General features: G+C 33.6%; 1 protein-coding gene across 1 annotated transcript in view; it reads left to right on the top strand.

Annotated features, from left to right (window-relative positions):
• Positions 1-13973, top strand: part of PARD3 (par-3 family cell polarity regulator) — a gene marked incomplete at its 5' end in the record, with an annotated part of 522521 nt that overhangs the window by 247306 nt on the left and 261242 nt on the right. The window contains 2 exons of the mRNA XM_023521117.1: positions 10164-10289; positions 11402-11778. Of these exons, the coding sequence (XP_023376885.1) occupies positions 10164-10289; positions 11402-11778 (503 nt within the window). The remainder of the gene's footprint in view (positions 1-10163; positions 10290-11401; positions 11779-13973) is intronic.

Here is a 13973-nt window from a genome sequence, read left to right as displayed (position 1 = left end):
GGTTAGCATGGTGTGTTTAGTTTCAATATACAGAACATATTTAAGATAGACAATATCCCTTTGCAGAACTAGAAGTTATTTTCCGGCTGAGTCATTTTTAATCCCTTTTGATTGGGTACTTAATGAAGAAAATCTCCTGAAGCCTTTCTATATAAGGGACAAAGAGATTAAGATTCCTTATAAACTCTTTATAGGCATCACCAGTTTTCATAGTGGAAAGCGGAACTATTTTGTTTTGTTTTTTTCCAGCACCTGTGTTGCATCTTTAAGCTTCTTCATGGACTTGATAGTAAAGGTACTTCAGAGTCAGGTTGACAGTGGGAGAGAAAAAGTTGGCAGGCTGCTCAGAATCATAGATACCAATGTTCAAGAGTGAGAAACACCCATCTCCCTTCTTCTTAGAAATGCTTCCAAGTGGATTCTTCGCATTGAGTTAGATATCTTCCCGAACATTTGCCATGTGATCAGTTCTGTGCCAGGTGCTAGGAAACAAAAGTGAACAGGACACAGTCTTTCTCCAGAGTTTTGCAGTCAAGGTGGAGTGATAGCCAAGAAAGCAAACAATTATATTATGTGATAAATGTTAACATATAAGAGCTACTCTGTGAGCTGATAGAGGAAGTGCTATCTGAATTAGGTAACTAAAGCTGGTAACTATCATCACATTTTAAATGTGATGATAGCTTATAAGGGGAACCACATCAGCTCCATGGTGGTGGCAAGAGCAAATTAAGCAATTCAGTGTAGCAGAAAGGAAGAAATTAAGTAGAACTCCTGACAAAATTGAATATGTATTTAGTGGGAATACGAAAATATACCTTCATGAGATATAAGTTGAAGTTTCCAAAAATAACTTCTCTTGTACAAAATTCCAGTCATTCTTGGGCCTTCCCAATTTTGGAGATATAAATAATTGAATAACACTTACCGAATACTTACAGGCATACAGCAGGTCCTCGGATAACCTCGTTTTGTTCAATGCTGTTTTTGTTATAATGTCAATGAGATGCAGTAGGAACTAAACTTGTTTATATCAATTGGCCTATGGTAAAATTGATTTCATTGTATGTCATTTCATTGCAGTTCTAAGAATTTATTGATGATGTTAAGTGAGGACTTACTGTTCCTTGTTTTATTGCACTTTGCTTTAGTGAGTTTTGCCGATACTATTTTTTACAAATTGAAGATAAAACTCTCCCCTGGCAAAAAGATTATGACTTGTTGAAGGCTCAGATGAATGTTAGCATTTTTTAGCAATAAAGTGTATTTAATTAAGGTATGCACATTGATTTTTAAGACAATGCTATCGCACACTCAATAGACTACACAGTACAGTATAAACATAACTTTTGTGTGTACTGGGAAAGCAAAAAATTTTAGTGGCTTACTCTGTATTGTGATATTCTCTTCATTACAGTGGTCTAGAACTGAACCTGCACTATCTTGGAGCTGTAGCTATAATTTTATAAAAGTGACACATGTATATTAATGTTACTTTCTTATTTAGCTTTCAAAGTCTCAAAGTCTAAGGAACAATGCAGAATTGGGATTACATATCGAAAACTGAAGCAACACAATGCAGAACATCTTGAATGTCAAATATAATTCAGGAAAGTAAGAAAAATGTGAAGTCAGTGTTAGAAAAAATTTTAAAGCTACTTAGCTATAATTATGGCCTGAGGTATAATGAAGTTTATTAAAATAAAGATCTTGCTGGACCTACATAAAGAGGCTGCTTTCTAGACTAGGTTGGATGTTGTTCCTTGAATGGGATGTCAGTGACAATTGGCATGTGGCTGCTCATTCCCTAACCACTGTCTCAAATCCCTAGAAATGGAAAAAAATAGAAACACAGAAAAGACAGCATTATATTCCCCCCGATGCTGTTTCTTTTTAGTCATCATCTTGTATGTTATTTAAAAATAACGAACCGTTTTCCATCTAAAACTCCTTATTCACAGTTTTATTACCTTGAAATCAGTTTTCACTTCACACATATAATTTCTTTTCCTCCTGATTTAAATGTCAAACATAACTTCCTTATTTAAATCACAGATGTTACTACTTTCAGTAAGTAAATAATTGTCATTTCCTATGGCAGAAAAACCATGTTTTTTATATTTTTTTATATTTCTATAATTTGGCTCATAGGTATTGCTCAGTAAAGGAATGAATGAACCTGTGACTATCCATATTAGCTATGGCATTATTATATTAGAAATAAAAGAAGGTCATATCCTGGCTTTATAGCTGTTAATGCGTTTTCCTGAGGCTTTCTAATCACATAGGAATATGATTTTGATATAATGTTAAGTATTTAAAAAGGAAGATATAAAGTCATATACAGAAATAGCAGTTAGGCTTATGAAATTATAAGATTTTATGTTTAGTTTTAAGAGAATTAAAGTCAAATTGAGAAATATGTATATGAAAAGAGCCATGCTGTATGTCAGAACTCTATGCATCTGTGCCACAGAGATTTAGAGGAAGTAGGACTATTGAATATTGGATACTATACAAACCCTTAGTGAAGCAATGGAACTTGATCTCTTCTTGGAAGGAAATACAGGAATTATGCTAGTGACATTCTGGAAGGGTATTCTTTCCAGGAAGAGGATATATGAAAGGAAGATGCTACATAAAAATGAACATGACTGGTTAGAAGTAATGAGTCATTGATTTGAAGCAGAATGTGTTATGTGTTGGAAGATGGCACTGGAGATTGTTAGAAATCACTTTATGAATGGCCATGAGACTGCATTCAGTACATAATGGAGAAATTACTGAAGTTCTTCTTGAAATATGGCTGCATTACTTTTTAAGTCACTATTATTCTTCTGCTTGGACTCCACAGTCTAACTTATAGTAGATATTCTAAACCTTTTCCCTATGGAAATAAGTATGGCTAAAGCCTGTCATTCTTAATAAAGTGCAGTCATCCTCACGAGGTCTTTTCTGTAGTGACGTTTACCATTTATATACGCTTTGCTTCTACTTAAACCTGCAGCCCTTGGAATTTTCTTTCACAGTGAATTTTCTTTCACAGTAAATTTTCTCATGCACAGAGTTGTTATATGTTTGGGTTTATTTTATTAAGCACATTTAAAAAAGATCTAGACTCTACCAGGCACCATTCTTGGTCTAGGCGTACTCTGTATAAAGGATTGGCAAGCTCTCTGTAAAGGGTCAGATAGCCATTATTTTTGCCAGTGTGGGCCACTGAGTTTCTATTGCAAGTATTAAATTCTGTTATTGTAGCACAAAAGCAACTTTAGACATTATAACCAAATGAATGTGGCTGTGTTCCAATAAAGCTTTATTTACAAAAACTTTGGCAGGCTGAATTTTGGCTCATGAGCTGTAATTTGCTTTAGAGAACCAAACAAATAAAAATGCTTGCCATCATGGAGTTTACAGTCTAGAATTTTCATATCTGAAATTTCTTTTCTTATGTTTTCTATTCATATTATTTGGTGGTGGGGCCAAGAGTCCAAAATTTTATTTCCACTTACTAGATGATAAGAAAGCCTCTTTATTGTAACTGTATATTATTGTCCATCAATACATACCCCAAACTCCAAGAAATTCCCAGGAGGAAAGGAAATAGAAAAAAACAACTTTATTTAACATCCTCTGATTAGTAATATGTACTCACACAACTCTTCTTCCTATATCTGATTGCCAGTCATGCGACTTAAAGAAAAATCTAAAGTCTTTTAATAAGAAAATAGCCCTTGGTAAGAGAGACGTGTGTGTTTGTGTGTTTCTAGCTTTCCACTACTTACCGGCTTTTGCTGGTGAAATGTTTTACTTGTTAATGTTAATTACTTCTCAACTTACTTTTTACAAGTGTACATTATTTGATTTGTCTGATTAATTTAGATTTTTATCCCAAATGATTTTTTTAAACCATTTATCTCATTTTAATATTTTGAGTATTAGGTGAAAGGTCAACACCAAGCTTTTTAAATTTCTGTGTTAAATTGATTTTTCATGACTTTTCTCCCTTGACTTACTTTCTTACATTACTGCCCATAAATTCTACCATCTAAGCTGAAAAAATATCTCATACCTTAAAGAATATTTTAGAAAGTTCAAGGTTTGATTTAAAATAGAAGAGACCCTATTGGAAAATATATTTTCCTGTGGTCAAATTAATATAGAAAATGATTGAAATATAAATGTTTGTTTTTTGCATCATTGATACACATATTGAATAATTTTCCTCTCAAATAAAAACTAAAGTTTTTATAAAGGTTTTAACTATTCTTCCTACAAAAGTAGTTAATAAATATCCTTGGAAGGTCTCGAGAAATCCATCCTCATCTACTTAATTATTTACTCAAAATTTGAGCCTGGTTCCTCCTAAGAATAGCACGATTATAATTATTTAGTTATAACTCTTAGCTCACTTAACCTATATTTTATTACTTTTTAGTCTCTATATAACACATAAAAACCAAAATGTTCACTTTCTTTTCAGAATTTCTGGTTAGAAATGTATTACTTAGCCAGTGGCTAACTTGACCAGATGCTGTCCTCATGGTCCTGTCAAAGGGCTGTGAGGGACAGTCCAAGTTTTGAGGCCAGAGGTTCCTTTAGACAGAACCTGGCTCTGTCTTTTTAGTAAGTGTGGCCTGGGCAAGTTAGCTTCACTTATCCTCAGTCTTCACATCTGAGGGATGAGACACTCCTACAGTTTCGTATAGTTTAAAGAAGAAAATACATATAATTGTAAAATATATTTAGTGTGGTACTTGGTGGTAGCTGATAAGAATGATATTTTATCTTTCTGTTGTCTTCCTGTATGTGCCTTAAAAGCCCCACCGAATTGCTTGGTGGTCTGGTTGTCTAGGCAGGTGCTAATTAGTGTATATAATAGAAAATAATATTTTTTTCTCTTCTATCATGAATCTGAAATGAGATTTTACTGTTATACCATAAATTTGAGAATCCCAGTACACACTTGTTTAGTTAGTTGGACACATATGTTAATGAAGAATGTAGCCAATTTGAATTTCATGGTATAGCTCAGCTGTTAAGAAAAGCTTTATTTGAGGTTTGTATATTTCAGTTTACTATAGAGTTTTAAAGTTGAATATTACTTTTAAAAGAAAAAGTATGCTCTTGAACTGAGCATTCAATTTTAATTTAATTACTTTAGAAAAAAACAATTTAACTTTATTTACTGAATCTGTTGCCTTTTATCAGAAAGTTTCAATTGTACGTTCTCAGCTGCAGACTTGTTAGTTCCAATTAAGAACCATAGTAAGTGAATTTGTTTTCCAAAGTCATCTTTTACATTTAGATAAATCTTGCTCTTTTAAATGTAGCAATATGATGCCTGTCATTTCTCCTCTAATTGGAAAGAATTGTCTACTTTTATTTAACTTTATTTTTGGTCTACTTCATCTCATCCATTAGAGATTTTTAAAAAATCAGGATCTTACTTTAACTTGGAATTCCTTTAAATTTTTTTCTGTTTGTGTCCACCAAGATGGTGGCTGTGGTTCTCGAGGATCAAATGTAGGTTACTGCCGGCCCCTCAGGTTCAGTAATCAGTGAGTTGAAAGGGTCCGGTTGATGGGAGCCGTTCTCCCCGTTCCTACTCTGACTTTAGTACACTTGCGGTGTTTATACTATGTCAGCTTTTATTAAGATGAATTATGATCATTTCCATACAGCTGGGTGGCAGTTGTGGGAATTTGCATTACCAAAGCAAAATTCAGACTTGCTCAGCCAATTTAGATGTCAATAAAACATTCGTTACTTATTTTCAGTTTTATCATTGGTTTTAATTTTTACTTGGAATTGAACATATTAACATGTGTGACTGAGTTTGTTTTAATTAAGTGTATAATTAGGCTAATGAACCTTGTAAAAATGTAGTGGTGTAATCCTTAATATAATATAAGCAGTTAAATTTCTAATTATGCATCCAAAATCGCGTATGAAGATACAGTATTTCGATGACTTACTTTCTGGACTATAGACTCCTTTTCCTATTTTGGTATGTATGTATGTATCTATCTATCTATTTGTAAGAAACATTATTCAAAAGCCATGAGGAAGAGCTTAAAAGAATATGTGTATTTGCATTTTTTTTTTTTTTTAGGAAAATTATTCAGAATTGAGATTTGTACATAAGTGGATATACTGTTTTCTCCCCAATTTTGTAAAAGTTATAGGAAACTGGAAGAGGAGTATGTTTGGGGATGTTTCAGATTTATGAGAAGAAAAAATCCATTTGCTCAAAAAGCATATGTGTCACATAGAGTTTTCATTAGATTCACACAGGCGGTCAAGGAGATTATGTTTAGCACACCCCGAAACCCTACAGATGCATCGTCACGGAGCTGCTGTGCCACGTTAATCAGTGCTCCAAGCCTCTTCTCCTAGGTCTGTCAGCACAGTGTTTCTGGGTGGCTGGTTGTGCCCCTGGACTGCTCCCCCAAGCAGAATTCACTCAACTTAACTCTTCTTTTCCTTTTCCCCCATCTTTTATTTTTCGCAAAGTGGTTTCTTCTTCTGATGGAAAATGGTTGCCCCTGAAAAGGAATTCGGGTACTCATTGCCAAGAAGAACAACTATTCTCTGTTCCAGCACATTGATGTGCCAAAATGTTCTGAAGTTCTTTACCTTTGGTTATTTTCTCTACTAAAAGTGTTACAGGAACCACAATACTATATATAGTTAATTCTTTAAAGAACAGATTCTAGTTGCTGGTTGAATTGGCACAATATATACCTAAATTTTTTTAATTACACTATTTGAGATGCTTTTTAATTGAAAGAGGGAGATATGGAAATATATTTGCTTACACACACATTTTTTAGGAAGACGAAAGATCTCTTATTACTTTCCTTTGATTTTCCTTCAGAGGGTACTTTTCATTCTCAGTCTGGTTGTTATGCTGTCAGTTCAATTTTCTTGTGAAGTTTTTTGATAGTTCATTCCCATTCCTTTTGTAATCATTTTCACCTAGTGAAGCAAATGAGATAATTTTGCAGATTGTACCACTTTACTTTTAAATTAATCCATTCTTTTTGAGAGAATGATTCTAATAGTGTGGTCAAGTACTTAGAAATCAGCAGGCTACTAACTTCTCCTTAATTCAGTCTGTTCCTTTGATTCCCTGATCACTTGCTGTGTCACTCAAGAGTGAAATTCTTCCCCTTCTGTTCCTCCCTCCTCCCGCCACCCATCAGTTCTCTTGTCTCTAGTGCTGAGAAGCAGGATTCTGAGATTTTTTCTACTATTTTAACAATGCTGAGTTCTAAAGCCTTATCTAATAAACCTCTGTATGTTTTCTGTAGAGTGTGCTAGTTTACTTAACGATTTGTAACATTTTTACTATATGTTAGGATTACTGATGCATTTGGCCCTACACGAGGGCTTATTCAGAAAGACAAGCCATTCAATAAATGAAGCACGTCATGCTTTCTCACTTTGGATTATCATTCTAGACTGATTCCTAGAATAAAAAGTAAATTTAAAAAGAAAAATGATTATCTAGATGAATATAAATCCATAGACTTATTCATCTGAAAAATATTGATGCCACTTGTAGAATTAAATGACAGATGTCCAAGTTATATTATTTTAAACTGTCATAAATACTGAAAGGATCTATCAGGGATAAATTTGTAAATTTAAATTATCAGTATAAGTTAACTGCTAATTTCTATTAAACATACTCTATATAGTTCTCTAAAAATATTCTGTGGGCTATTTTAGAATACACAAAATACTTCAGAATATGTAAAAATATAATTATTACTCCCTTTAGGGTACAGAAATGTCGTAAATATGTTGAGTAATCACTCATAATTTCATTGATTAAAAACTAAGGAACTGAGTGACTTTTGATAGGATGTACTTTTATTGCAGGTACTGAATGCTTGCACTTTTAAAAAGTGCCCTCACCCAGTAGAAGCACCACGTGTGTGGTTATGTTATGACTGCCTGTGGATGGCTGAGTCATCTTTTCCTTTAAGCTGTTCTTTTACATGGATGCTTTGATAGTAAAGTGGCCCAATGTCTTTTACTTGTTCCAGTATTATCAATAACTGCGATTTAATTTGACTTCTCAAATTATTTTGTCCCATTCAACAGTCATAAATATATCTTAATAATTTAATTTCTCTTCTAGAATACTTTGTTCAATCGCACATAGAAACGAACTTAAACAGTGGGGAAGCATAGGGAGATAGATTGTGGTCATAATGACATTTTAACAATAATTTAATTATTGGTGTGGCATATTATGGATTCTCTTCCTTCCAAATATAAACTAAGACAGTTAAGTTGCTCATACAGCTACCTCAGTATACTTTATTCTTACCTTTGAGCTCAAAGAGTGTTTATATTTATTTAGTTCAAATATATGGTGGTAAGTAACTAAAAATTACATAGTATTGTTTTCTTCAGTCACTAAGATTTTTCGACTCTTACACTAGTAGATGCTAATCCTCAAATGGTAAAATTACAAAAGGCAATTTAAATATTATCTCCTCTTATTATTCTTGCAAGCTGCTAGACTTGACCCCAGTAAAACGCAATGTCTCTCTGCTATATTTAATAATAAAAATTAGAATGAAGTTAAACGATGACTCTATAAATATTCATGAAAGAAACAAGATTAAACTGCAGAATAACAAGTGAAAAAGGACCTTTGCCTCAATTCAATTTATTTCAGTTCAATCATATATTTGGCATAGATGACACCTTTATGAAAAAAAGGATCTGAATCTAAATTGCATTTCACTTGTATTCTATTTTGCAAAAAGCTTATTTGAAATATGAGACTTGTTTGCCTCAGCTAAACTCAATCATCCATTCATTCAGTTGTCATTTATCAAGACCTTACTACTAGCTAAGTGCTTGAGCATGTATTGCTGAATCCCATCTTCTCTATCTTCCAGGAGCTTACAATACAATGGTAGAGATAAGGTGTGTCTGTCAGTAATAGTAACAGGAGAGTTAGGTAAATGGCCACAGAACAGATAACAATTACTGTCAAAGAAGAAACTATTTGGGTGTCTGTTTACTGGAAAGCATATATATGGTACTGCAAATTGTATGCTATTGGAAAATATAAATAGGCCATTAGAAATTATTGTATCTTCAACTTTATTCAAGATTCTAAATTATACTATCTATATAGATTTTTTTTTTCCTGAAAATATTAGGATTATGAAAGAAAATGCAAACTATGGACAGGTCAAAAATAAGTTTATAAAAGTTTTAACATTATGATATAGAACTTATGTCAACCATTAACTAAATCACAGCACTAGAACTAGGTAAAGATTCCTATTCCTTATACTATGATCATATAGAGTGTTTGCTATTTGTCCCGGGGGGTGTAGAGTATCCTTCCTGTCAGTCGAATAGTGTTCTAGACCAAGTACACAAGTAATTTTTACTTTTTCTCCTCCCTGTTGATCTCTAAAAGTTCATTCAGGCTTTTCTTTCAACCTGAATTTGAGTACATTGAAGAGATGGATGGTGACTGGCATTATTTGAACCTGTCACTGATTTTCTCCTATTTTTCTTCAAATGGGAATAATGGCAACAAGTTACTTACTTTGGGGAGATCTAACAAGTTTTGAAATTTAGAATATTTGTCACTATCAAATTCACATGCCAAGAATGGACACTTCCATTTTCGAAGTCTTTCCTATTTTGCTTCTCAAATGTACAATGCACTGAAGTAGCCTTTCCTCCTTACCTTGACTTTCATGAAAAGATGGGGCTTGCCAATAGCAGTGTACCAGCTGGCTGAAAACAAAACTGCCAGAGCTATTCATAAATACTCATCCATGCTCATCCATGCTCCGCACTGTGATATCCACTGAACCGCCAGGCGAGCTCTGTTTGAAGCAGTTTTAAGCATAGAGAGAAGTATACGGTTTGTTTCAGAAACAGAATACTGACAAGCCAGAAACAATTTCTTCTATTTTTTGAAAGGATCCATTTCTACACATCATTTTTAACTGTTTTGATTTTTATGTGGTGTTATTTTAAAATGTATAAATAGCAACTTAATGTACCCCTTTATTAGGAAGTCTTTGTAAATGTAATACCAGTGTTAAAGCAGTAGGGCATTGCGTGTGGTGGAAATATTACATGTGTAATGATTTGCATTCTTAATGTTCCAGAACCCTGGGGTTATTAGTAAAACGATTGGAGAAAGGTGGTAAAGCTGAACAAGAAAACCTTTTTCATGAGAATGATTGCATTGTCAGGATTAATGATGGCGACCTTCGAAACAGAAGATTTGAACAGTAAGTGTGTGCTGGTTGCACTGCTGTGCTTCCATGCTTTCGGCTCGATAGAGTGCAGTCAGTTGAAATGCTTCCCACAACACGTCTGTGATCTCTATCTTTATACTGGAGAGGAGTGTTTTCTGCCATTATTTAGCCTTTAAATATTTAATCAAACTCCATGTAATTACTACCATTAGACTATATTTCAAATTGACCTCTGACTGGTAGAGCATGTCTTAAAATTTTATGGGCCCAGTTTAGGCTTTACGATTTTGCTACTTCCTCACCTTTTGGAAATTTCACCAGGGTGCTGGTTTGTGTTATACTTTAACTCACATTTCCAACTTTGTTGCACATGATATCTCTCAGTACAAATCACGCAAAGCTCCTTTGAACCACAATGCTGTGGTCTGCTCACGTTTTCTTTACCTTGATTCAGGTCCTTACTCAATTAAAAAGCTAAAAGTTGTTCGGATCTTATAAAATAAAGCAAGAGTGAGCAGAAATCATAAGGACTAGGAAACCAGCATGAGGCGGAACTTCTCAGGCTGGTCGTGGACTAGCAGTGGGCCAACAACCCATCACATTTTCAGTCGTCAAGGGCACATGGGTGTTCTTGGGATTTTTGCACAGACAGACGAATTAATTTTGCTGGTAAATGATGAGTAGGTGCTTTCTGTTGTTTTCTAAGTATATTTATAAGTATATTTATTTCTTCGAAAACTCAGATGGTCCACTTGTAAGGAAATATTTTATAATTTTTAAAAGTGGTATTGGATAATGTTGTAGTGAACAAGTTGTATTTAATTTCTATTAGTATTGAAACTAATACCTGTGTTGTGCTTAAAACTATTTAATGGTTTACAGTTGAGAGCATGGTATTTCACCTATAGTTGTGAAAATTTTGTCATTTATATGTAGAGAGTGAGAAATTTATATTTGGAGAAACAGCTATGCTCTTATATAGAGCTTGCAAAGTTGATTGGTAAATGGGATATGAGAATTTTGTTTTTCATTTTCAACAAAGTCTGTCAGTTCCCGTTGCTTAATTAGTATACTTAATTAAGCTCATAATATCTCATAGTCTGCCAGTCTTAATTTGCTAATTTTCCATTCTTTCTCAAACCCAGAGCACAACATATGTTTCGCCAAGCCATGCGTACACCCATCATTTGGTTCCATGTGGTTCCTGCAGCAAATAAAGAGCAGTATGAACAACTCTCCCAAAGTGAGAAGAACAATTACTATTCAAGCCGCTTTAGCCCTGACAGCCAGTATATTGATAACAGGAGCGTGAACAGTGCAGGGCTCCAGGCACTGCAGAGAGTGCCCAGACTGCCCCACCCGGCCGAGCAGATCGATGCTCACCCACGACTACCTCAGAGCACACAGCCCACCGGAAAACCGCCGTCAGCACCAGCCCCACAAAATTCATTTAGTACAAATGTAAGCAGTGGTTATAATACCAAAAAAATAGGCAAGAGGCTTAATATCCAGCTTAAGAAAGGTATGACCTATCTTGTTCTTATTTGATGCAATTTATTTTAATAGTCAACCAACTAACCCAAAGCACCCTACATTTCATCTCACTGTGTGAAATAAATGATGTAATGACGTATTTTTTTAAAAGTACTTAAAATGTATTTTTTATGCTTTTAAGATTCATTTTGCTATATAAAAATTAAAATATTCAGAGAATAAGGCTTTAAAAAATAAGTTCATATGATGAAGATAGCAGTTACTACTATAGTAAAATGTTTAACAACAAAGGAAAATGGTTTCAGGATGTTACATTCAAATCCAAAACAGTAGTGAGGATTTGACTGTTTTGATAGCCCTACTTCATGTTCAGATACAGCCCTCAAAGAGGGCTTTAGACATCATCCATTTCAACCTATCATTTTGGTGATGGGAAGTGATTGATTCCTTTGATACTGTCTGTGGCTAGCGGTGGAATGTGGAGCAGCTAGGCCATTGTTCCAGAATATTCCATGGTTTCTCTTTCTTAAGGTGACAAGAGTGATTATAACGGGCCTTGCTAATTCTTTATTACACACACTTTGTATCAACTTATTTTCTTACGTATCTCTTCTTTCATACCATGGATCCTTGTGTACAGGAAACATAGTCTTTCATTTTGGCCTCCCCCAGGACTCAGAGCAGGTACTCTACTTGACTTTCTGATTTCTGGCTGCTGTCTTCTCCAGGCACTGAGATACATTTTGCTATTAATCATCTATTTTAGCTGATCATTTTGATATATTTATAAATCGTGTCTTTCAAAATGGTGTTATGATAAGAATATTTTTCTTTAAGAGCTCAACCAGTTCCTATAGTTAGATGGAAATGAATCCAAGAAGACGTTGAGAGATTTCCTCAAGTCACATGGCTGCCGTTGGCAGCAACTTCTTACTAGAAAGAACATTTTCCATATCCTGACATTTAGACCATTTTCTTCTCATTTAAGTTTACAAGCTTGTAAAAGCTTGTAAACTCTGAGATTCCTATTTCATTTCTGAATCATATTCTTTCATTGAACTTTATGTGAACCACAAATTTATTTTTGGTTTTTTGCTTTTAAGCTCCAAATACTTGGTTGATATGATCAGGAATTGACAACTTTTCTCTGCTTTTGAAACCCATTACAAATACGGAGTCATATCAGCATAAATCCCTTTTAGCTCTGTTAATTCCTAAATGACAGAAATATCAGATCTCTTTTCTTCCTTTTTCTCTACTCAGACCCTAGTTTTCAACAAAAACATATCAAGAATCACAAATAGAGTGTATAAAGTATGGGCTCTCTCAACAAAGGAAAAATATTTTACTTGGCCATTGCTATAAAGATATTAGTTCTCAAATATCTTTGCCCTTTTGTATGATACAGGCATATTTATTTAGTTTATTACAGTTTTGGCACATTTATTATATTTTAGCAACTTGTGATACAACATAAACTTTAAATGAAGTAAAATTTTATTTGCCATTAAAAGAATCATTTGTTGAAAACAAAATAAATTTTATTTTAATAGCATTTTAAAAGCTATGATTACATTTCACATAAGCTAATTGAGTAAGACTGTGCTCAATAAGTGTAAGAATGAGAAACAATGATTTGTTTTAAACATTTTTTCTGATCTTGAGTAATCTCAATGATATAGAGCCTCATAGATCTATCTTGATTTTAATTTATTGACTGTGAGAATGTTTGACAAAAGGCAGAAACTGTCTGTGCTTTCCTGATAATATTTACAAATACTTTGAATAAAAATAATTGTTTACTATATATAAGAGTAAAGAATGCTGATTGTCTTTGATTAGTACTAAATACAGCTATTTTAATAATGATTGAATGAGACTTGAACAAGCTTTCATTGTAGTTAACAGATAATAGTTTTACTAATTATGTTACATTTAATATTTTTAATGAAGTACATCAAAAACATAGTGTATGACAATGTTAAACTTTAAATTGAGTTCAAAGTGAACCGACATGCTTTGACAGAAGCTCCTTATAAACTGAGGTCAAGGCTAAGTACTTAAAAAGAGAAGCCTTCATTATAATAATTCTTAGACATAATTTTGGAGCTATGTCATATAACATCACAAAACACAGTAGCTCCTATGTACTTCTTTCTGTAATTATGATTTCTTAATATTTATTGCCATTTTAGCATTCTCCAATACCCTGCTCTTTTTGCA

Source organism: Pteropus vampyrus, unplaced genomic scaffold, assembly GCF_000151845.1.
Source record: "Pteropus vampyrus isolate Shadow unplaced genomic scaffold, Pvam_2.0 Scaffold294, whole genome shotgun sequence".
In the NCBI taxonomy this organism is placed as follows: domain Eukaryota; kingdom Metazoa; phylum Chordata; class Mammalia; order Chiroptera; family Pteropodidae; genus Pteropus; species Pteropus vampyrus.
The sequence above is the reverse complement of the archived record's forward strand: the minus strand, read 5'-3'. Positions and strand labels throughout refer to the sequence as shown.